This window comes from Tauraco erythrolophus, chromosome 6, assembly GCF_009769465.1.
Source record: "Tauraco erythrolophus isolate bTauEry1 chromosome 6, bTauEry1.pri, whole genome shotgun sequence".
NCBI lineage: Eukaryota > Metazoa > Chordata > Aves > Musophagiformes > Musophagidae > Tauraco > Tauraco erythrolophus.
The window spans coordinates 44,241,566-44,264,984 of record NC_141470.1 but is presented as its reverse complement, the minus strand read 5'-3'; the positions used below and the strand labels follow the sequence as shown (position 1 = coordinate 44,264,984).

The following is a 23,419-nucleotide window of genomic DNA, read 5'->3' as shown; positions in this document are numbered from 1 at the left end:
TTGCCTTTGACAGATGGGAATAGCTGGAACACTGTAATGCTTGTCTGCTCATGCAATTTTCTTAGTTGTTCGCAGGGTATTTAGGATTAAATTTATTCATTGAATTGCTGGGTAATGTTTGTTGTGGTCTGCTACTTCAATGACATAAAAAATTGGAAAAGCAATACCTGAAAACTAATATCAGTTCAGGAAATGGAGATGGTTGATTGGGACTCCTCTGTTTATTTAAAAACAAAACCAAAATATTTTTTGCTAATGCTTGATTTGCTTCATTTTTTACATAGGTAGAATTTTAAGCTTCTATTTGTTTGTCTATGAATCATTCTTTTTTTTTTTAAAGGTACCAGACTACTATGATATCATCAAAAAACCTATTGCCTTAAATATAATCCGTGAAAAAGTGAATAAATGTGAATATAAGTTAGCATGTAAGTATTATTTATTGAAAGATATAATGAACCCTTTTCTCTCTCTTTAAGTCATCCTGAAATAGAGCTGTGTCAGAGGATTAGAAAGCTGAAATTGTTTCGTTTGAGGTCGTGTGGTGGGTTGGGTTTTGTTTTGTTTAAAAGAGCATTTACTAGTATTTTTAAAATAAGATCTATTGAACACAATTCTTTTACTACCAAAATATGTGATGTACAGATAGCTAAGAAATGAGCAGCTGAGAAACTGCTGGTAATTTCTCAAGCCTTTTATGTCAGTGAGTGATGCTGATGAAATATTTAAAAAAGGTACAGTTGTTACAGCTTGATTTGTATTTCTTTTATTGATAATCAGAGAAATTTAAGAATGTGTGCATGGCACTTCACTAATACAATGATGGAAACTTGATACATATGTAAAGACACTTTTTTTGTTGCAACTCTGTGTAGGATCACTGTACTAATCCCATGGTGTCATACTGCCTTATCATACAGTAGCTCTTTGATGGCTTGAGACATGCTAAATTAATTTACTCACTTTTCATTTACTAGCGGAATTCATTGAAGACATTGAGCTGATGTTTTCGAACTGCTTTGAATACAACCCTCGTAACACGAGTGAAGCAAAAGCTGGAACTAGACTTCAAGCTTTCTTCCACATTCAGGCTCAAAAGCTTGGACTTCCAATCACATCTGGTAATGTGGACCACGCCACTCCTGTGGCAAAGAAGTCACGAATCTAACCTCTGCCTTCCAAAGGATTTTTTTGAGGGAATCTGTTATGTTCATTAAAATGAAATGTTAAACCACGCAGTCGTCATATCTGTCTAAAGCAATAACAACTGTTTAACCACCTTGAAGTGTGGCCTGCACTATATTCTCAATGTAATATTAAGCACTCAGGAGAACGTAGGAAAGATTACCTTTGCTACAGTTTTATTCAGTGTCTAATAATTTTGATAGATGTACTGGATACAGTACTGGTTTACAGAGGTTTTGTACATTTTTAATACATTCATGTGTCCAAATATCTTCCAGAAGTACATGGTTTTTACCTGCACCAAATGACCTTGTTTCATCCTCTAGATTTTTGTAGGAGCTGTGGTATTGAGGGCTTTATCAACTCAGATAAAATCTTCTGCTGTAGCACAGTTGAAGAAACTGTGTGTATGTTTGAAACTTGTTTGAGTGTATCTTCTCAACACTACACATGAATGAGTACAACTGCATATCTTTTAAGTACTGTACCAGTGCTGGCTGGAGGTATTCAGTCTGAGTTTATTAAGTAGATATTTATTTAGCATTCAAAGTAATTTGTGAATTTGTTTTGTATTTATAAAATTTGTACTTGGGGGGATTAAAAACAAAAAAAAAGAGAGTTCCATAACTTTTTTTAATTTTTTGCTGGTGAGTTTTTTTGTTTGTTTATTCCCCTCTAACTTGATGATCAATCAATAAATACCTTCCCCTGTCCTTGGCAGTTCTTCTAGCAATGAGTAAATTTACAGGACTGTACTATAAGTTTCTACGTACAGCTTTGGAAGCGTACAAATAAAATGACACATTTTTCAAAGTATTTTGAGCTTCTGGCATTTCCTTTTGAGTTAACTGCTACACCATCTTTCCTGTTAATTTACTGGGACAGGTTGCTGGAGAGAGCACAGCAGAATTTGGTTTCAATGCAAGTACCCCAACCAGCATTTTTGGCAGCTGCAGCCAGGGTGATACCTGGTCTCTAAGTGATGCAAATGTTCATCAGTGTGTAAGGAGTAATGTAAGAAGTATGTGTATAAGTTGTACGGTTGTTAAATTAGGATCTTTATCCTAACAGTGTCAAACCTCATAGCTTCATTTATCTGACCAGCAGCTTCTTTAAACTATCCTTACTATCCTCGATAGTTTTACTTTTAGTTTAATTTAAATTTATTAAACTCAGTTTGAGTCAATAGCTTTAAAACCATTTTGTGCACCTGGGGGTATGCCGTACTCCGAGGAAACAGCATGGAGTGGAAATTTGGAGGTAGGAGTGAAGAGGGTAGGAAAAGCTGAAACGGGAGGCTAGCTGCTGCAGCAACTTTTCTCCCTGCGTTTGTGCTAGCTGACGTCATAGCATTAAGACCCCTGTGTGCCACAGACCCAACCAATTACTTGCTGTGTAGTTGGGGTTTGCTTTGCTGCTGTAGTGCTTACCTTGCCTTAGAGGTGGCAAGAACGGGCGTTCCCTTGAGCCTGGGGAAGGTGATAGACAGGAGACTGATCAGTTTGAAGTGTTGGATTTCTGGGGGTTTTTTCCTTAAAAAAAAAAAAAAAAAAAAAAGAAAAAGAGAAGTGGGGGGATATTGTTTAGAAATGTCTGTTAATACTTCAGAGTTTCTGTGCAAGCTTTTCCTTGTTCAGAGCCGACATCTCTCTCCTGTCCAGATCAAAGACAAATTTCTTGTTGCCACCACAAAGTACACTGAATCCCGTAAGGGATATGAGGAGCAGAAGACTTCTTTGCAGGGTGTAGGTTGTACATGATATCCCTGCATCTGTCTAGTCCCAAGAGGACGTGAACATCCTGACTAGCAGGTTGCACAAACAGTTGTGCAAGTTCTTGTTCACATGAATAGTCCCCATTGACTTAAATGTGAATGTTTATTTGGAGGAGGCAGGGAGGAGGCAGGCCCACAGTGAGCTGAATGAGTCTGTCTGTGGCAGATGCAATTTAAATTATTACTGTCCCCAACCTACTGCCAGCTGTTCATTCCTGTCGCTCTTTCTCCAAGGTTGTTTCCTTCAATAACTTCCCTTCAGTAACATAACTAGAATTTTGAGTTTCGGTAGAGCAGGTGGGAACAGTTTAACCCAAATCTCCGCTTGTGACAGTGGTATTTGTGTGCTTGTGCTATGAGCCAAGTTACCAATTTGTCAGTAAGTTTGCAAGACTTGAGGCCTTACTTATACATGCTGAAGGTGAATTGTGGGAAAGTGCCCACTTCTCCTTTGAGCAGCTGTGCTTAAAATACTCATATATGCTGCACACGCAACGCAGATCTGACTGTCCTTGGCTTTCGCGGTGCTCACGGGGCATGAACCAAGCCCTCTATTCTGGCAGCAGGCTGCCTGAGTTGGTACTTTTGTTGCAGCTTTTTCAAACTTCAGCTCTGCTTTTCCAGAGTTAGGTCAAGATGTTTTCTTATGGCTGTTTATTTCCCCCACACTTACCCATTTGAAAAAAGAGGAATTGCTTCATATCTCCCCTCTTGTCTCAAGGGCCAAGATATTCGTGCTCCTTGTCCACCTTTCCTCCAAACCAACCTGTGTCTTAGATGATCACCCATCCCATGTGCTGTTACCACCAGGGTGAGGGATGTGCTGTATCTGCGGAGGGCTCCATGCCAAAGTTTCACAAAGGTGGAGAAACTGGTAGGGTCAATGGCTCCGTCTCAGATTCAGAGGCCCTGACTAATGGGGCTGTACCAGACTCTTCAGGAATCTTTCTTCAACTCCAAGTCTAGCATCTGTCCTCCAAGCAGCATTTTGACAAGATCCAACAGTGAGTATCTTTCCCTTCTTGGTATCTCCAGTATATCTTAGCCCTGGCACATGTCCAGAGATTACTGCTTTACCAGCTGTTTTTCCTGCTGCGCAAATTCTGCCCCTTTAATTCATGTCAGGGCTAGGAATTACTCACTAAATACCCTAGGCAATTTCTTCTGATGCTTTTTGTACATAGCTCTCATAACCATGAGGCCAGTTCCTTTGGAGGAGTTGGGCTCCAACCCAAAGGACTCTCTTCCAGGAAATCTCAGCATTTCTTCCAAGACAACTTGCTCACCTCCCGGCCACCACAGGCTGCTGAAGATGCAAAAGACAAATCCCTACAGTGGTTGCTGTTATTGGAAGCTGCCCTTGCTATCCAAGCAGGACCAGGTCAGAAGGAGAAGGCCTGTTCAAAAGCTGGATGTAGCCTTGCGTGATAGTTGCAGTCAAGCTGATGTTGGCCGACCATGGCGTGAGTGTAACGAAGTTGTGTCATGTCCCTTCACCTGGATGAGGAGGCAGGTGATTGCGTTGACTGGCATATACAGTGTTGGATTCCCCTGCTGGAAGCTTTAACTTCTGGAAACCTTTAATGAATGCTGGAAAGCTTGAGTCGCCTTGGTCTGGCAGACTGTGTGACAGCTGTGAGCCAGCACTCCTTTGTGAAGGATTTGGGCTGGGGCTACCACCTCTGCACCCAGTGTTGCATGGCTCTTCTGTGGACAATGAAGTTTTAAGCATTGCAGGAGAGAGCACATAAATGTTAGTATTAACAGTAAAGGAACATGACCTTAGCATAATCTTAGCAAATATGGGCATTAGAAACCACCAAGCAGCAGCTGAAAACCAGCCTGAACTTCCATGTATAATCATAGGGAGGCAGAGGCTGCTGGACCAGCTGCCTCACCACCAGCCATCTCTGCAACTATCACAGTCCAGAAGTGGAGATTCTGCTATGGACGTGTACAGGGAGCAGATCCCTGAGGACACCAGACCATGTCAGAGTCCTGCCCAATATCACGTTGCTGCTGGACTGGTAATCCAGTACTTTAGGATTTAGGAGATTACATGTGTGGTTTATGATTTTAGAATCATTGATGTAACCACTGAATTAAGCCTCACCCTGCAACAATCTCATATCTTCCAAGCTTTATCTGTTTGTATTCAAATAAATAATATCTAACACCGATCATGTTGCTTAGGGCATCACTGTCAGAACCGGTTGCAACAATTCCAGCTAACCTTTCTTGAGGCTACCAAGGACTCTTTCTACCCTGCAAGAGTCTTCTCACTTTAAAAAAAAATTACAAGTGTCCAGATAGCTGCAGGAAGTTGTCTGTAGGGCATGTGGCTCACCTGCTGTAACTTCAGAGATCTCTCCCCTGCACTGCCAGACTGCCACCTTGATCTTCACAGTGGTGACTTCCCGGTCTCGTTCTGCAGAGGTGCTCCTTGTGCTTTACCCAGCTTGCTGTAAGGGGATATTCTGAGATTTCTCAGCCTGCTGCCATTGAACCAAGCAATGTCTTCTTCCTCCCATCCCTCATCAGCAACCTACTTCCCTTAATTTGGTGCTTCTTTAAACAGCGCTCTATTAAAACTTTGCCTTGAAGTGCTTGATTGTATGTATGTCCTGCATCAGGCCTGTATAACAATGCCTCTTGGAGAATCTCCAGTTACTACTGATAAGAAAGTTTCTCATTTAGGCACACTCAGGTTTGAGGATGTTTGGATTAAGGCTGATGCAAAAGGGAAAATGACTTGTGCTGCAAAAGAAAAGAATTATGAAGACAGATAAGTAAAGCCATCACCTTGTTTCCCATCTGCTTCCTAATAGGGATGCTGGGATAGCACCATCCCTAAACTGTTTCTGTGTGTTTGAGGATGTACGTGTGTATACTTGTGCAAAGTTTTCTACTTTTAATTGCTGTAAGCCACTGACTATTTAAATAATGGTTATCATTCGTGAGTGTTGCACTTCTTTATAGGGTTCATCTCCAGTACCTAGGAAAGCACTGGTAAAACTGTGATTTACTCGGACTATGGGTGGTGCTGGGAGCAAAGCCCGGCTTCCTCCTGCCTCCCCCCGCTCCCCACTAGCCTGAGCTTCAGTGGCAAGGTGCGGCTGGATCTGTGTTTAAACTCAGTTTTATTTTTAAGTAATCAGACAAAGCTGATCTGCTGGTGGTGAAACACTCCACCCTCGGCCACGCACCTGCAGCTGCATTCTGGCAAACAGATACTTTTCCGGACCAATGCTTTTTAATATTTGGAGTGCGTTAAAATGCTAAAAACATCGATATGAACTACACCTGAAATGTTGTCAGTGGGAGAAGGCCACAGGCTGCCTATGTTTTCCAAAAAGTGCACTGAGGCCAACTTTGGGTTTGTTTCTCTTCCGTAATGTATCCATTTCCTGGGTTTGTAGTGCTTCTGTTCTGGGAAATCACTGAAACTAGTTTTAAATTACTTTCTTTTAGGTGCCACTCCATCTTTAGAATTTTTAACGTATGCAAGAAGAAGGGGAAAAAAAAAATGTTTTCTGGGCCTCCAAATGCAGGAGTGTACCAGCTGTTGCCTTGCAAGAGGCTGTGGGTATGGCCGGAGGTGTTCGGCCCCGAGCGAGAGTCCCTCACCCTCTGCCCAGGAAGGGCCAGCGCTCCGCCTGCGCCGGGCTCATGGTGTGTGTCCAGCTGTTCAGGTCACTCGCTTTTGATGAGAGAAATGTTTGACCGGGCCAAGTTTCCTACAAGGATGTTAGGTGACAGTGCGCTCTCCATAGCGCTGGCTGCTGCCCACGGAAGATCAGCTTTCACCTATTCTTCTCTGCAGTCATCCGCTGTGCCTTCCTTTGGTTTGTTTCAATGAACCAGGAAAGAAAGGGGTCTCTGTCCTAGTAACGGAGTGCCGCCGCGCTGGTATGGCATTGTGTCGCAGCGCAGCATTACTCGGGTGCCACACGCACCCTGGTTTAATGGTGCCGTGTGGAGGAACTGAAAACGGTGAGCTGGTGTCATAATTTCCCTTGTAACAAGGTTGTCTCGTAGAAGATCATCCTGCTCTGGGAGGGTAGCGCACAGTTCCACTTGAGTTTTGCCCACGTGCTATTCTTAGCTTACCGATCTATTTAGGCTTTATATAACTATTTCCTAGATCAACAGTCCTATAAGAACGTATATAATAATCTATGTGCTTTCCTATTTTTCATCTCCAAGCACCTTACAGCTCAAATGAGCTTGGAGAGGAAAGGGCTTTGAAGAGCCGGGCTGTGCTGTGGCTCGGCCGCTGTGAATCACGTGTTTGAAATGGCAGAAATGTGAGCCAGGATGCTGAAACGTTTGGGTTTTGGATGGCAGTTCCGCATTTGGTTCGGGGCAGGATGGGGATTTGCCTGTGGGATCAGGGCTTCATAGCTGCCTTTCGCGAGCATTCCTGTGCAGATCCCACCGTCAGGGTCACATGCTGGGCTCTGCAGTCCTGGCACCGCTCAAGAGCGCTGCTGTCACGGGAGGACACTTTCACACTGACCAACGGGTCCTGCGATCCAGCAACAGTTATAAATATTCCTGTGCCCCAGTCATCCTAAAGCCCATCCTCAACCACCGGAAAGTGATCTCAGCTCGTGTATTTAGCATGTTAGGCTTAACTAATGTTTTATTTTTAGATTGCTATCTGAGAAAGAAAAACTGAATGGTTTTAAAAGGCAAGATCAACTTTTTAAGCAACATAATTTGTGAGAGGGCTTTGCAATCATAGATTCATAGAATGGTTTGGGATGGAAGGAACCTTAAAGATCATCTAGTTCCAACCCCCCTGCCACGGGCAGGGGCACCTTCCACTAGATCAGGTTGCTCAAAGCCTCATCCAACCTGGCCTTGAACACTTCCAGGGATGGGGCAGCCACAGCTTCTCTGGGCATCCTGTTCCAGTGCCTCACCATCCTCTGAGTGAAAAATTTCTTCCTTAGATCTAATAGAAATCTACGTTCTTGCAGTTTAAATCCATTGCCCCTTGTCCTATCACTACATGCCCTTGTAAAAAGTCCCTCTCCAGCTTTCTTGTAGGCCCCCTTCTAGGGACTGGAAGGCTGCTAGAAGGTTTCCTCGGAGCCTTCTCTTCTCCAGGCTGAACAGTCCGAACTCTCTCAGCCTGTCTTCACAGGACAAGTGCTCCATGATCATCTTTGTGGCCCTGCTTTGGACCTGCTCCAACAGCTCCATGTCCTTCTTATATTGGGGGCCCCAGAGCTGAACACAGTACTGCAGGTGGAGTCTCACGAGAGCAGAGTAGAGGGGCAGAATCAACTCTCTTGATCTGCTGGCCACACTTCTTTTGATGCAGCCCAGGATACGGTTGGCTTTCTGGGTTGCAAGTGCACATTGCCGGCTCATATTGAGCTTCTCATCAATCAACACCCCCAAGTCCTCCTCAGGGCTCTCAATCCATTCTCTGCCCAGCCTGTACTTGTGCTTGGGATTGCCCCAACCCATGTGCAGGACCTTGCACTTGGCTTTATTGAACTTCATGAGGTTCTCACAGGCCCATCTCTCCAGCCTGTCAAGGTCCCTCTGGATGGCATCCCTTCCCTCCAGCATGTCCACAACACCACACAGCTTGGTGTCATCAGCAAACTTGCTGAGGGTGCACTTGATCCCACTGTCCATGTCACCAACAAAGATGTTAAATAGCACTGGCCCCAGTACTGACCCCTGAGGAACACCACTCGTCACTGGCCTCCACTGGGCATCAAGCCATTGACCATAACTCTTTGAGTGTGACCATCAAGCCAATTCCTTATCTACTGAGTGGTCCATCCATCAAATCCATGTCTCTCCAGTTTAGAGACAAGGATGTCGTGTGGGACAGTGTCAAATGCTGGAGTGGGTTTAATCTGTGCATATTTTGTTTCCATAGTTGCATAGTTGTTCATCTTTGCTTCTAAGAGGTTTCTTAGAACCAATCCTTGGGTTGAACCTTCATCAAACATAATTTCTTTCCATTCAGATGCAATGCTGCAAACTGAGTCCTAGGTCTGTCTGGAGCAATTTTAATAGTATTAAAACTCCAAAACCAAAAGTGTCTGTTCTCTGTCTGGCCTTCACAACTTCCAGTCTAAACAGACCATATGAATTAATCTCTCCTGTCTTGGCACTTTTGTCATGGCTCCCTCCATCTCCTGGAGAGGATTTAATCCTTTCCTGGAGATTGCTTTTGTATTGCAAAGATGTCTCCTTAAATCAGACCTACAATGCCATAGAAGTGTTAATCGTAATTAGAAACAGTCCATTTTCCAAGGACCTTATTCCAACACGATGACATAACCCCAGTAAGAGGGGAAGCACGGAGCAACGAAGGTTAGTAGCAGAATCAGACCAAGGCTGCAAGACTTGGGATTAGTGCCTGAAATGTGTGTGCAATCTGTGTACGGTGCTGCTCCGCACTTGTCCAGCCACAGGAAAACAAGGATTCCTTGTCCCACCAGGAACCCCAGTGGTCTCAGGAGGCCTACTTTGGGGGGGTTCTTCCATAAAGAAGAGCATAACAAAGTTCAATCATTCTATTCCTTACGTGCCAACCAGCCCCTGCATCTTGAAGGTCTGCATGCATCTATCCAGAAGGCAAAGAGCTGTCTGAAATTATCGCCACCTTTTCCTGGAGGTGCACCAGTTTAAATTGTGTCATCTGCTGAGATGTCTGACCGCATCCTAACTTTTGGCAGTTGTCCTCCTGTGACCAGGCTGAAGCTGTTCAAGACATTACCCTGTCCAGCCATTCTGCTCCTCCGCTGAGAAGAGTCACTGTTCTGTGACTGAATAAGTTTTCAGAAAACCAAACAAGACGAAACTACTCTTAGGAAATTTTGGTGACGCTACTGTTGTCCTCACTCCTTCTTTGTGTAAGTTTCATTATATTTATGTACTAAATTATACATACTGCGAGCAAGCGAAGAACCAACTGTTGAGCCAGAGCACAGAGTAAGAAAACAGACCATGTTTTTATCTCCATTCTGATTTTAAAAAGAAACAAAAAATTCTGCTTCTGTGCTGTGGCAAGTCTATTGAAATCCTAGTGTAAGAGGATTTGACTTCCTAAGCTTGGAGGGAGAAACTTGGAGACTGCCAGCATAAGGACTGTCACTCAGTTTGTAAAACATGGGAGAAAGAGCCAAAATTACCGAATGCTGCTGAGGCACGTACATAGCAAAAGGACTGTGCAGCAGTAGAAGACACGGCTCGAGCGAGGTGTACGACAGTGCTGAACACCCACTGTTAATAACTGACAGCTTCCTTCTGGTGGCAAAGCAGGGATCTTTTGCCATAAACTCGAAGAGGTTAGCGGGGTGTGAAACTGCTGCTAAAGAAGCACCTCCGGGGACCATTGCGTTGATTAATATCCCCACTAACCTCAGGCATCCCAGTTTTATAGCTCCGCTAGAAATTCCTGACAGAAACCAGCAAAACCATCAATGGCATCTCCTCTGCGTTACTCGTATGCGTGTCCTTGAATAGTGCCAGGAAGGAGTATGAGGCTGTTGGATTTGTCCGCAGCCACGAGAGGATGCCGTGGGCTGGGGAAAGGCCCTTAAATAGGAGCTCCCAGGTGTGACTTCCCGTGTGTTACTCTCCTCGGTGCAGCAGCTCCTCTGCTGCAGACACAGAGAGCAAGAGTAACATATTTCAAACTAAAAGCTGTGTTCTTCAGCTGAAAACAAGCTGGCAGTACCAGAAAACATTTTGGTTTTTCCTCCTACTGCTTTCACAGCTGGCGTGCTTTTGGAGTGCGAGATTTACACTTTTTAGGGGACTGTGCCATTGGCTCGTTTTATAGGAAAAAGTTACATACATGAAACAAGCAGACAAAGGGAATGGAAGTTTTTTCCAGGAGACTGATACAACTAGCAAATTATGCCATTGTTTTTTGGTTGCTTGAAGAACATTTCTGGACATTTATTTTGTTAGAATTTATAGACTTTTATATTTATTAGAATAATTAAAGTCTATATCTTGTTTAGTGTTACAGCCTGTTCTTCCAAAGTGCTCAGGCAGCTTTTCCCCTAATCCACTTACCCAGCGTGTAAGTCAGCTATATACGCCTGGTTTTCTAAAGGTCACTTTCACTCCCTTCTTGCCATTTCACTGTAAGAAGCACTATTCTGTGATCCACAGCAACCACCGTGCCTCCCAGAAAACGATGCTGCTTTTTACATTTCCTGTCTTTAGAGAGGATTTAGCATACCACATCCCTGTCTCCTATATAACCGGGGTTCTGCTTCACTGTATGTACAGATATATGTGTGTCTCTGACACATCGGTGGTTGGAGATAACAGCCAACATCAAACTCCTCAGACCTACTGTTGTCAGAGGATGCTTACTGAGAAGGAAAGTCTGACTTTGCTGTTTGCTTGAAACAGAGGTTTCAAGAAAATAATTTTTCTGCCTGACCTACATTTCCTGCCTCAGGAGGAGGGATGGTCTGGGGACATACAAGCCTCCCTGCCCTGCCCCTCGGCTTGCCACAGCCTTCCTGGGTGATCCAAGGCAACCCATCAAACAGGATAAATAATACTCATCAGGCAGCGATACTTCATTAATAATTTTAATAAAGAGCTTTGAGACCTTGGAATAAAAATGCTACAAGTAGAGGTGGAAAAAACCAAACAACTGTATTTACCGTGGAAGTGAAAGTTGGGGAAAAAAGTGAATAAATTGAATAATTGATACAGTCAGTGGGTCATCTTATAAATCCTTCCATACCTGAGGTTATGCTGTAAATTTATCTCAGCTGTGAACAAATGGCAGCAAGAAGAGAGACTTGGGAAGAAACTGTTCCTGGGGAAAATGCATTTTGCAGGGCATACAGGAATTTATGAGAGCTGGCAGGGTAAATAGTAGTTACTTTTTCTAGTGCTATAAATGTGCAGGCATTTGTGAATGTTGAATATCTGCGAATTACTTAAAAGTAATTTTTATCTTCTGTTTTTACTCATAAGACTGACCAAAGTTTCTCCATATTTTAGACTTCAGGGGAATTTTTCAGCTCCATTTAGCCATTTTTCTGCCATTAGTTTCCACGCTTCTCTCATAGGAGGAGTTTTTATTTCCTTTTTTGTAATGTTTAAATACCATCCCTAAAATGATGTCATTACAAGACATAACATTTTAATTAAATCTCCCTTTTATTGTCCATTGACCACTGACAGGCCTGTGGCTGCCCGGCGTTATGATTCACTGGCACGTGTGACTTACCAGCACCACGGCGCTGAGAGTCACGGGAGGAGAGGGGGGAATTCCACCCTGCCCCGAAAAGCATGTGGCTGCTGCTCCTCGAGCATCCGCGCTGGCCGTGCCGGGCTATTGCTGCTGCTGCTGCTGCTGCTTCCTCCTGCCTCCCTCTGCCTGCTCTCCTGGCGTACGGCCCTGAGAACTCAGCCAGGGAAGGCAGACTGTTGAAGAGTTTTTCAAGGCAAAAAAAAAAAATAAATAAAAGGCTTTTCTTCAGCCACATCGCTGCACGGTCAGAAAAGCAGCTCCACTTGGCAGGGAAAGGGGCTGCTTAAACCCATCGAAGTATCACAGCGCTCAAGCCGGCATCGAAGCCCAAGGAAATCCTACCCCGGCTCTTACAGCCGTATCTCCTTGCTGCAGCGAGAGCGTCGGACTCCTGGAGCCCCGGGTGGTGGCCGGGGAAGGCAGTGGGGAAGGCAGGCAGCCCTCCCACGCCGGGTGGCAGCTGGCAGGCGGCAGCACCCTCGGGACCACGCTGAGCGTGGCGGGAGCGGAGCGGCAGCCTGGATCGATCGTGACTCAGCTGGAGGAATGTCTTGGCACGGGAGGCCGGGGCACTCGGTGAGGGTGACGCAATGGGCCCAGCTTGCTCCCGTCTCGGTGGTGGGCAGAGGCCAGCAGGCATGGCCCGAGTCCTCAGGGAGCGGCGACCGGCGCCTCGCTCCTCCTCACCCCTGCCCAAGCCATTGAGAAGCTGACTAATAGCTCAGAGCCCAAGAGGGATTTGGGGACCACACTAGTGGAAGAGGCTGCTCAAACCAGCAGAAGTGACCCTGCCAAGGAACGTGGAGCTGGAGCTTTCCCTTAGGGGGAAATCCAGCCTCGTGGTCCGACCCAACAGCGGGGCTTGCTGGGGACCCATGCTCCGCACCAGCCCACGCACCCTGCCCCTCACTGCGGGCTCTCGGCATCGGCGCACATGGGAGACATGGCAAGTCTTGCTAACTTGCAGCAAAGTTGTGCTAGGATCCACCACTTACAGTCACACATATTTACCGTATCATTTTTTAGAATTAATGTATCCACAGTGTAAGGAAAGACAAAAACTCAGTCTTTGCCTTTCACTGGGGTTTTCTCTAATACTCTCTTATGCTACGAGAAGTTAGATTTTATCCTACATTCTTTGCACTCCCACTGAAAATATAGAATTGTTGGAGGGAAACTGGACATTTTCCAGAGGTAAACAGGAGAGCAAAGCGGGAAAGGATGTGCCCTGAGCAACAGATTTTATCAAACATGGATTCCTATGGATTTCTCTCTCTCGACTGATCAATATTTTTAACAGTATTAAGACTTTCTGTTATTTCAGTATACACCTACGCAAGTTCCTCTGCTTTCCCCTTGTAGTTCTCTTCCTGAAGGTAACCTGGCTACATCACAAGAGATCTGATGTCTCCTAGCCAAAACCAACAAGTTCCTGAGTTGAACTGGTAGACATACAGCCCCACTTTCTTCTATCTCAAATGAATTATTTTATGAAACTTAATTACTTAATTAAGGATCTTAATTACTTTTGTGACCTCTATCCTTCTGCCAGATTTAACTCAAATAAGCTAACAAGTTAAAAAGTCACTGGAACAAGGACTAGCCCAAGTGAGAGAGGGGATGCCCGAGGAGGCCAAGCAGAGGCCTTGCTTCCACAGGAAATGAGGCTGAAGCGGTAACGTTGAGTTTATCGATGTTGACAGAGAAGCAAAGAGGAGGGACAGTGCACAAAAGGAAAGGACTACAATTTCAGAGAGCTTCAATGCGTAAGGCAACTTAGTCCATTATAATCACTTTGCACTAATGAGCATCCAGGAGTTGAATCCAAACGAACAGTGCCTTCTGCTTCACGGTGAGTCATTTCTTCCATCCATGGAGGGTGAGGCGAGGGCTTGGAGGGCTTCCTTAGAGGCATGCGCTCCGCATAGGGTATCATTCACAAAGCTTTTAGTGCTGCTGCTGCTGGGCTCTCTGAATCATAAGGCTATTTCGGTGGTGCCTGGTGGGATGCAGATCTTGTGGCACAAGGGTAGTGAAACTCGATGCTTCCTGAGTGCAGCGAGATGCCAAGGTGGGGAACCAGCTTTGTCTGAGTGTGCTCCAGCAATACGATTTGCTTGGCCACTGTTGCTCTTGGCTGGATACTGGCCACTTCTGTGGCCTCCAAGGTCACCACTGGGCTCTATCACAAGTTCCTTCTCTGACCGCTGCAGTCACCAGGAGTCTATAGCTCAGTTTCTTGAAAATGAGAAGCCTCTTCCTGTTTACCTGTGACCTGTGTGTCACCCCTGAGAAATGTTCTCTCATTCTGGCAAATTCATTTCTTTCTCCGAGATATCGATAAAGTCATAAAATACTCCTCCTTCAGCCCTTGCTTCCTCTATACCCTGACGAATGCCAGGTAGGGGCCAGTGATGTGCAGCAGCAGCCCTGCATGCCAGGGTGCCTCAGGTACGCACCTTGAAAGGTGAAGAAAACAACAAACGCTTCTGATTCATTATTCAGTTTCCATGGTAGTAAAGACGGAGGGTGAGTCATGCACAGTTTTGTAGTTGTCATCCCTGGAGCATCTACCCAGCCATGCAACTCTGGAGCTGGTAACTCTTTCTCCACCTTTCGTTTTACGAGGCTGGGATGTGCCCCTGCATGGGCGGCTGAGGGTGCTCTGCAAGGGCACGAGATTAGGGCACTCACACACAGCAGTCTCATGGTAGCGTAGGAGCGTTAGAAGCCTGCTGAGCCCATGGCAGTGACTGTGGTCACCGGCACTGCTGGATGTACTGCGCACGTGCACGGCTACCTCTGCCTACAACAGTAAAGGAACCCCCATGCTGCTATTTGCCACAGTGGCCTCCTGACATTGTGTACGGCTGCAAGGGTGCAGACCTTCGTTTGGGACACTGAGAAGGGTACGTGTCACACACAGCATGCCATGACATGCTGCAGTGTCGTGAAGGCTGTTTTGAGCTGCTTGAAATCATCCTGACAATGAGGATCTGAAACCACTTAAATCCACCCCAGTCCGTGAAGCTGTGCAAAGCAGCAGATGCCCAGAAATGGGGCTGTCAAGACATTCTCGTGGACTTACGCTGGTTTAAGCCAACCAGAAAAACATGCCTTGAGTTATTAGGTTTAGTATTTGTGCTATTAATTCCCATAACAATTTTCACCTGTCCTAACTAGTTACTCGTTTGATCAAAAAGCAGCATATATTGTATTTGAAAACAGAATTGGTTAATGGCTGACTCTTTAAATGCAGATATGCAATAGAGGTATTCCTTCCTGGGTCCCACATTGCTGGCACTGAAAAGGCAGTAAGAGTAAACGAGTGGCCATCAGCCATTTTCAGCTCAGTGGAAGTGGGGAGTCCTGAATGTGTGGCTGTAATGAACTGAGGGTAATATAGCTCCAGGTTAGTGATTTCAAGGCTGATAAGCCAAATTTTGAATATTAATGAATGCCATTCAGTCTTGAATTCTGCATACAGAGAGGGCAGGATGTAACTCAAAAAGGAGATTGGAATCATAGTGGCTCATCTGGTCAACATGGCGGTGTATAGTAATGGAGAAAGGGGAAAAAAATCCCACATTCCTCTACAATGTAGTATGAATGTATACGTCTGTAAGTGTATATACGCACATGCGTGCTGACAAACACTAGTTTGCTGGTTTCCACCAACGTACCATTAGCAACTCGGATCTTTTGGGCAGACAGCTGACAGGCCACAACACAGGCTGGGTGCTCTCGCATACAGCCGTTTGAGATCCTGCATGTTCAGGGTCTCCTGGTTTTCAGATACACCAGTTCGGGGACCACTGTAGTGGCAATCCTCTTGTCAACTTGGATGAGCTAGAGAGAAATGCTCCGTGTTTGGTGTCCTCTGCTTGAAGCCTCGTCCAGCTCCACATGGAGCTGGGAAGGGTTATCCTTCTTTGTTTTCCTGTAAGTCATCCTCCTGTCTTTTAACGCTGCTCCTTCCAGCTTACATCGCCCGAGTACAGACGGTGCCATCTCTGCTCCAGGACCTCCGGGCCCTTCCCTGCAGAGCCCGCGGGCAGCACAGCTCCAGTTCAAGGAGGGACGGGAGCCGCGGCGCAGCGCACCCACAGAATGCCCCCTGCGCCGGCCCGTCAGCCGTGTGCGGGCGGACAGACCATGGAGTGTGAGCGGAGGGGAGGGAAACACCAAAATCGTGACTTTAAAGCAGCAGAGAGCACCTCGGCAGGGGAGCAGCGCCGGGCAGGAGGGGCGGTGCGGGACAGGGCGGGCAGCAGCCGCACTCCGGGCACTCGCGGCTGGCTCCAGAATCTGCGGTGCCGCTATCGCGCCCCGACCTGCCGCGGTTACCGGCTGCTTGTGCCCCACGCCGGGCTGCAGAGCTGCACCGCCTCCCCCGCAGCCAGCGACCCGCTGGTGTGGGCCTAGGGCCGGCCACAGAAGGACGCCGGAGGCTGCGAGGCCGAGGCGGCCGCTGCCAGCCGCACCCGCGGAGCACCAGCACCGCCTCGCAGAGCCGAGCGGGCGGGCGCCCCGCCGAGCCGAGCCGAGCCGAGCCCGAGCCGAGCCGAGCCCGGCCCGGCCCGGCCCTGCCCTGCCCCGCGGGGGGCGGCCCGGCGCGGCGCGGCCCGGCCCGGCGGCACGTGGTGGCGGCGCGGCCCATGTGACCGGCCCTCCCCGGCCGCCGCGGCTCATCCCCCGCCCGGCCCGAGTCCCCGCCCGCCTCGCCCCCAGCGCAGCGCTCTCCTGCGTGCAGCAGCCCCGCACCGCAGGCAGCCGCCGCCCCGGGACCCGGCGCCATGGTAAGGGCAGCGCGGCGCGGCCGAGCGGGGAGGGCGGCAGAGGAGGCGCGCGGGGGCGGGGGCAGGGGCAGCGCGGCCCGGCGGGGCGCGGGGCTGAGCCGAGCAGGCCCGGCGCGGCCCGGCCCGGCCCCGCGGCCTCTGGCGGCCATTTTAGTCTAATTTTAGCCGGGTGCGGGGGGCAGGGGCGGTGGGAGCGGCCGCGGGGCAGGAGCGGGCGGTGGGGCGGGCTGGGCCGCGGCGGGGCCGGAGGCCGGCGGTCGGGGCCGGGCGGCACGGCACGGCGCGGCGCAGCGCTCCCTGCGGCATCGCCCGGGCGTGCGAGTGCCGGGCTGTGCGAGTGCGGGGCGGGAGAGGGGCGAGAGAGGGGCTCCCGGCGCCCTTCCGGGACAGAGCCGCTGCGGCGGCCCGCCCGAGCCCGAGGGGTCTCCCCGGCCGGCGGGGGAGCGGGGCGGCCGGGAGCGATCGTCTGGAAGCGCCAGTGCCGCTGTGGCCGTAGCGCGGGGGGCCGAGAGCAGGGCCGGAGGACGCGGGACGGCGGGGCGGCCGTTCCCCCGAGGCGAACGCCGTCCCCGCGAACAAAGCAGGGAAAGGGGGCAGGCGGGCTCCCTCGGGGACAAAGCCGGCGGCTCCCAGCGAGCCGTGCACCTGCCTTCCCCAGACAGCCCGCTCGGGCAGCGCCCGCCTCTTCGGATGTGTAATTGTTGGACCGAGAGCAAGGGCGCTGCGGATGCGTTTAGCTCGCTCGCTCGCAACGGGCTTTGCTAAATGGTTTTCTTTTTGCTGTGAGCTCCCCGTTTGCCCTGTCAGTGTTCTGTCGCCTTGCAGGTTTAGGCTCGGGTTTTGAATGGCTTGCGAGCCGTGTGGGGAGCTGTACAGGGTGTAACTGGTATTTTTGTGCGAAGGAAGAGCAATCAAATAATACTCGTGCAGCAGTGCAAAGTAAAATTCAGGAGTTTTTGAAGCGCGGTGTTGAAGCTGACACAATGCAGAAAACATTTCTGCTGTTTGTGGAGCCTTACATCACCCAACAAAATGAGAGTCATGACAGTGCTGGATGTGAGCTGCTGCTGCAGTGTTTGTTCTGCTAAAAAAACCCACCAAAAACGAACAAAGAAAAATACCACCCCCCATCCCAACCAAAAACTATACTCCTCTCCTATCTTCAGTTCCCCCATTGTCCGTGTTCTCCTCCTCCCCCAAATAAGCCAAATCCACGATAAGGTAGTGGAAAACTGCTTGAGTAGTACAATTGTGCGCCTAATTGTATAAAACTGCTATCCAGAATCACAGCTGAAGATGCTGAGATCTGCAACAAGAGAGTACAGAATTTACACCTTCTTTATATCTTCAGTCCTGCAAGGATTGCTAAATTGATGGTGTGTTCAGGTTGAGTATAGTATTTTTATTCTTACAGGGGCAGGCAGACTTCTTTATCTAGCAATGTGGGCTCTCGTCTTTTCTAGTGAGTGTTAATTTTTGCTGCTTAAATTATTCCTTTGATCTCATTTTACAGGCTTCTGGAGTAACAGTGAATGATGAAGTCATAAAGGTTTTTAATGACATGAAAGTAAGGAAATCTTCAACTCCAGAAGAGATTAAAAAAAGAAAGAAAGCCGTTCTCTTCTGCTTAAGTGATGACAAAAAACAAATAATTGTAGAGGAGTCAAAGCAGATATTGGTTGGTGACATTGGAGATACTGTGGAGGACCCCTATACAGCCTTTGTGAAGTTGCTACCGTTGAATGATTGCCGATACGCTTTGTATGATGCCACATATGAGACAAAGGAATCTAAGAAAGAAGACCTGGTATTTATATTCTGGTGTGTGAAAGCAAAGCTTGCTGTTAAAATTGAAAATTCTGGAGTTAACACTGGATGACTGAATAACTGTTTTGTTGTGGTTTTCTTCTTTCCTTTGAAGGGCTCCTGAAAGTGCACCTTTAAAAAGCAAGATGATCTACGCAAGCTCTAAAGATGCCATTAAAAAGAAATTTACAGGTACAGACCTAAAAATGTTTCACTCATTAATTGCAATGCTGTTTAGATGTTGAGTTTCTCACAAGTACGTTGTTGTCCGTCTGTCTTTCAGGTATTAAACATGAGTGGCAAGTAAATGGTTTGGATGATATTAAGGACCGTTCAACACTTGGAGAGAAATTGGGAGGCAACGTGGTAGTTTCACTTGAAGGAAAACCCTTATAAAGAGACAGACAAGTGCCATCTGGATCTAAGGAGCTTCCATTTTTGCAGCTCGTTCGTTCAATTGGAATAGTATTAGTCTCCCCGTCCCCTTCCCTCCTCAAAAAATAAGTCCCTTCCCTAATGCCCCTGAAGGAGATGTCATTGTTAAGCAGCCTACCAGTGATTGCCATTAGACTGTTTAATCCTGGTAGTTTTATGTAGGATCCAAGGAATGCTTTCACGTCATACTCTTAGCCAAAACTGACGTTGCAGGCATTCCTTGCAACATGTACAATGAATGTGATAGTTAATGTGAATAGTCTAGCAGACAGCAAAGGGTAAGCTAATTGAATGCCTTGAAAGTATTGTCCACTGGTCGGGTGGTAGACTCTATACAGTATTACTTACAGTTGCACTTGATTGCAGTTCCATGAGGCTCTTGTGCATTCATACACCTCACCTGCCTTGACAAGCCTATTTTTGTGACATGGCAGCACACAACACTATGCATTTAAAGCACTTTTTTGTAATATGTTTGACCCGCCCCCCTACCCCCCCCCCCCCCCCAAAAAAAGGATTGCCAATTAAGTTGCTGTAACTGTGTCATCAAATTATTGTAGTACCTCAGTTTCATTCCTGTTACATGCATATCTTTATAAATGAAGTAGCTGTTACGATGCCTTTTGTTTTCCATTGAATGTACACTACTGAACAGGAGTAGAAGTTATCTGTTTACCATGTGAGTCTTGATACACTAAAGTTTTGTAAAACATCAGTCATGGTGGCAATTTCTGTATTAAAAAGAGCCTTAAATGGAACATTGTTTTTTGAGATCAAAAACTGGCCACGTTGCAATAAAACTTGTGGCTTATTACAGAACGTTGCCTTGTTTTCATTGGAAAATATAGTTTTTAAGTATGTTTAATTTAAGCGTATTTCAAATAACTTCTGTGGAAAGTATTGTAAAGGTAAACAGTCGTTAATCTCATCTTAAATAATGGAAGTTTTTCATTCCTGATCATGATTTAGGCACTGCTTTACAATACTTTGTGGCTCTGTTCTGGTCATTCGATAAAGGACCTCATCCTAGTTTACTGTTAAAGAAGCTAGCACTACTAGAGACCATTAGTACCATGAAACACTCGTGTCAGAAATGTAAAAATACAAAGTAATTAACCACGCAGTGTGTTTTGTACCTGAATGTTCTTAAAGTTCTACATGTCAGAGTGAAACCTTGCACAAAAATCTTAACAGCTCGCCGTCTTTTTTGGTAAGGTGATGTGTAATGACATTACATGATATGCAAATACGAATCTGGTAAATAACTTTTGTTTCTTGAGTGTTGCAGTTAAAACGGATTTGGTACAAGAAGTAGCCTAAGTGAACCCTTCTACTTGTTAGCTTCTATGTAAATAGAACTGGAAAGCATTTGCCACTACCGAGGCTTGCACCGGGGACATGGTTTGGCTGGGGGCCAAGTAATGCTCTCCTTATAGAGAATTTGATCTGCTCTGTGTGAGCAATCCTCCGTTAGCCAGAGCTATTTATGGCAAACACATGCTTTTGTATCTTGTCATCGTTATCCACAAATGGCAAAACTGGACATGATTCTCCTGGTATGCATAAAGGAGCGCTGTTAGGCAGCTGCTCGCAGCTGAACTGTACATGCTGCTAGAAGGAATGCTCTTCATCGTTATTTTAAAAAGTTGGTAGAGTAGAACCGTGGAGCTTTTAAATACAGGCCCTTTATGTTCAGTCCATAGCCCTTTTTCAACAAGCAAGCGGATAATCACCATAATCTTTTTTTTTCTTCCCTTTTTTTTTTTTTTTCATAGTTTAAATAACCTAGCGGTACTGTGTTTAGGCTCTCTTGTCCTGTAGAACTTTAAGACTTTGTGTCCTGGTTGTTTCAGGCTTCTGGCTATCCCTATGACTTGCACACCTCATTGTGTTAGCTGTTCTATGTAGACTAAGCTTTACTAGAATTTAACTAAAAAGGCATGATGACCACTGGCTTACTAAGCGTATTAATGAGTCTTGGTTTTGTTCTACAAAACGCTCCTTTCAGGTACCTTTTAAGGTTGAGACGTAACTGACGGTATGCATGTTGTCTAGATTAAAAAAAAAAACCACTTTTTATTCCTCAAAATAGTCTCTTTATTTCTGATTATTCATGTGTGCGAAGCCCAGTTTAATGTAAAGATCTACTTTGTGCTTTATGTTTGACTTGAGTTCAGTACAGTGTAATGAAATTATCTTTTAACTGATTTTCACAAGGTATAAATTGTTTCTTTAGAAAAAGCCAAAACTGAAAATGTTTAATAAATTTGAATTTCATTTTAGACAGTAAACTTTTTTAAGCCGTACTCTGTTTAAATTTATTGTTTGTCTCTGCTGCAAACAGTCTGAAAAGATGTCTGTGGCTTCTAAGTTGAATATTAAAGGTTGCTTTTTTTTTTTTATTTTTTAAACTAGCTTAGGTGTGTATTCACTCAGTCCAAGTAGATATGAAATTGAAGCACAAACTGTATTTATGTTAAGATTCCTACCAAAACAAGTTTTGGATCCAAAAGGATCAGCCTGCCTTCGGTTTGTTCTTGAAATGACTGACTGACTGATGCGAGGTCCAATTCAGATGGCTTGCTTTTAAAAAATAAAAAAACCCCACAACTCAATAAAGTGCTACAGAACTGTTACTGTTTGAATTATAAAACAAACGAGAGACAGCTGGCATCTGTTCCAAAATGGTTTGTCAGCTGTTGTTTTCTGTCATTATGCAAAATGGTGAGGGCCTCATTGTGATCGAGGAGTGGAGGAAAATCCTCTCAAGTTGAATATCTTCTGTGTATCTCCGTGTAGACATGACTTTTGAGTATCTTGGCTTCAGTTGTTTTATCGATAAAGAAATGTTAAATAAAATTTTCATGAGAGTAGCTTGTGCAGAAATGGCATTTTTCTTCTAAAAAAAGACTTAAAAACCAGCAGTTGTTTTGTTTGATTTGGTAAATCCTGGAAGAGGTATAGACATACGGGTTTGATTTCTCTGAAAAGGGAAATCGGTCCAAGACTAGTGTGAGTAGGTGAGGTTTATGCTTGTGGCGTTTTTTGAGAAATGCAAAGCTTAAATTTATACAGACTGGAGTGTAAGAATTGCTCCTAGTCAGATAATGAAATGGATTTTGAGCAATTTGAAACACCCAGAGTGTTTCTCTAAGTGGAAGAGTCTCCTTCTGCTGCGCCATTCCCTCAGAACGAGTGACGGAATACAGCAATTGCCACAATTTGATAATAAGCTTTACTCTCTTATGCCAATTCCAGTATAAACCAAATTTTCATGTCTGCCTATTTTTTATAAACTTATGTAAGTTCCCTTTAGTTTGTGGTGACGAATTAATGACTGTAGAGTGAAAACACGGCACTAATGGTGGATGAAAGATCATCAATGTAGCACCTGTCTATAAGTATTGAATTTCTTTGAAATATTTCTGATTTTGAAAACCTGGTATAAATAAAATTAATTTAAATGTCTTCAGATGTTGAGTATGTTTGTGTGCTAGGCAGCACCTACGCTAATCGCTTTCCTGTTGTCTTTGGACTGGGAGCAGCCCAGACACTGTGAAAGGATCCTAAGATTGTGGAGTAAACATGTGGAATATGTGCATTTTTGTAATGGGTTTCACCTACAGCCCATTCAGTTCAATACCCAGCTGTGGTAAAAGGCAGCACTGGTGCCTCTGGAGATGGGTGTAAAGAAGTTTTTAGTGGGTTGGTGCTGGATAACTTTTCTCTCGTGTTGGGTCCCAGCTCATATGTTCAGAAAATTGGATGGTTTTGGGTTAGTTGTTTTTTTTTTTTTTAAAAAAAGGTAGCAAAAAGTATGTTTACACCGACAAGTAAATAACTTGGAAGAAAGTGAGCGGATGCAGTGTGAGAAAGGTAACACCATGAAGAACGATCAAAAGATTATCCTTTTGGTATCAGTGGTGTCTCTCCTGTTAATGTAAAATTTCTCGAACCTAGTAATAGCTTAGCTGGAAGAGAGTTAATTTTGTAAACAGAACTGTCAAGAAATGGTTTCATTGGATTCTCTGGAGAAGACAGGCTTTTACGCTGTAGATGAACAATTTTTTTAGTGTTTACCTAACGTAAGCTTTCTGTGTGGCTGTAGGGGACATATATGACAATACGCATTAAAAATGAGTGAAAGGTCTCTTTGTG

General features: G+C 45.7%; 2 protein-coding genes across 3 annotated transcripts in view; both read left to right on the top strand.

The window, feature by feature from the left end:
- Positions 1-1,977, top strand: part of BAZ1A (bromodomain adjacent to zinc finger domain 1A) — a 69,896-nt gene extending 67,919 nt beyond the window's left edge. For both annotated transcript variants that reach the window (XM_086613249.1, XM_086613248.1), the window contains 2 exons: positions 341-428; positions 978-1,977. In XM_086613249.1, coding sequence (XP_086469375.1) covers positions 341-428; positions 978-1,168 — 279 coding nt within the window. In that variant the 3' untranslated portion in view covers positions 1,169-1,977. The remainder of the gene's footprint in view (positions 1-340; positions 429-977) is intronic.
- Positions 1,978-17,009: 15,032 nt separating this feature from the next.
- Positions 17,010-19,288, top strand: CFL2 (cofilin 2). The gene is made up of 4 exons (XM_086613439.1): positions 17,010-17,020; positions 18,534-18,841; positions 18,942-19,018; positions 19,110-19,288. Exons 1-4 carry the CDS (start codon positions 17,018-17,020, stop codon positions 19,220-19,222), a joined length of 501 nt encoding a protein of 166 aa, XP_086469565.1. The 5' UTR covers positions 17,010-17,017; the 3' UTR covers positions 19,223-19,288.
- The last annotated feature ends 4,131 nt before the right edge of the window (positions 19,289-23,419 follow it).

Excerpts from the sequence above, each read along its gene's own strand:
- CFL2 (XM_086613439.1), top strand. Across the intron at positions 18,842-18,941 it reads GACCTGGTATTTATATTCTG|GGCTCCTGAAAGTGCACCTT; the intron begins GTGTGTGAAAGC and ends TTTCCTTTGAAG. Across the intron at positions 19,019-19,109 it reads CATTAAAAAGAAATTTACAG|GTATTAAACATGAGTGGCAA; the intron begins GTACAGACCTAA and ends TCTGTCTTTCAG.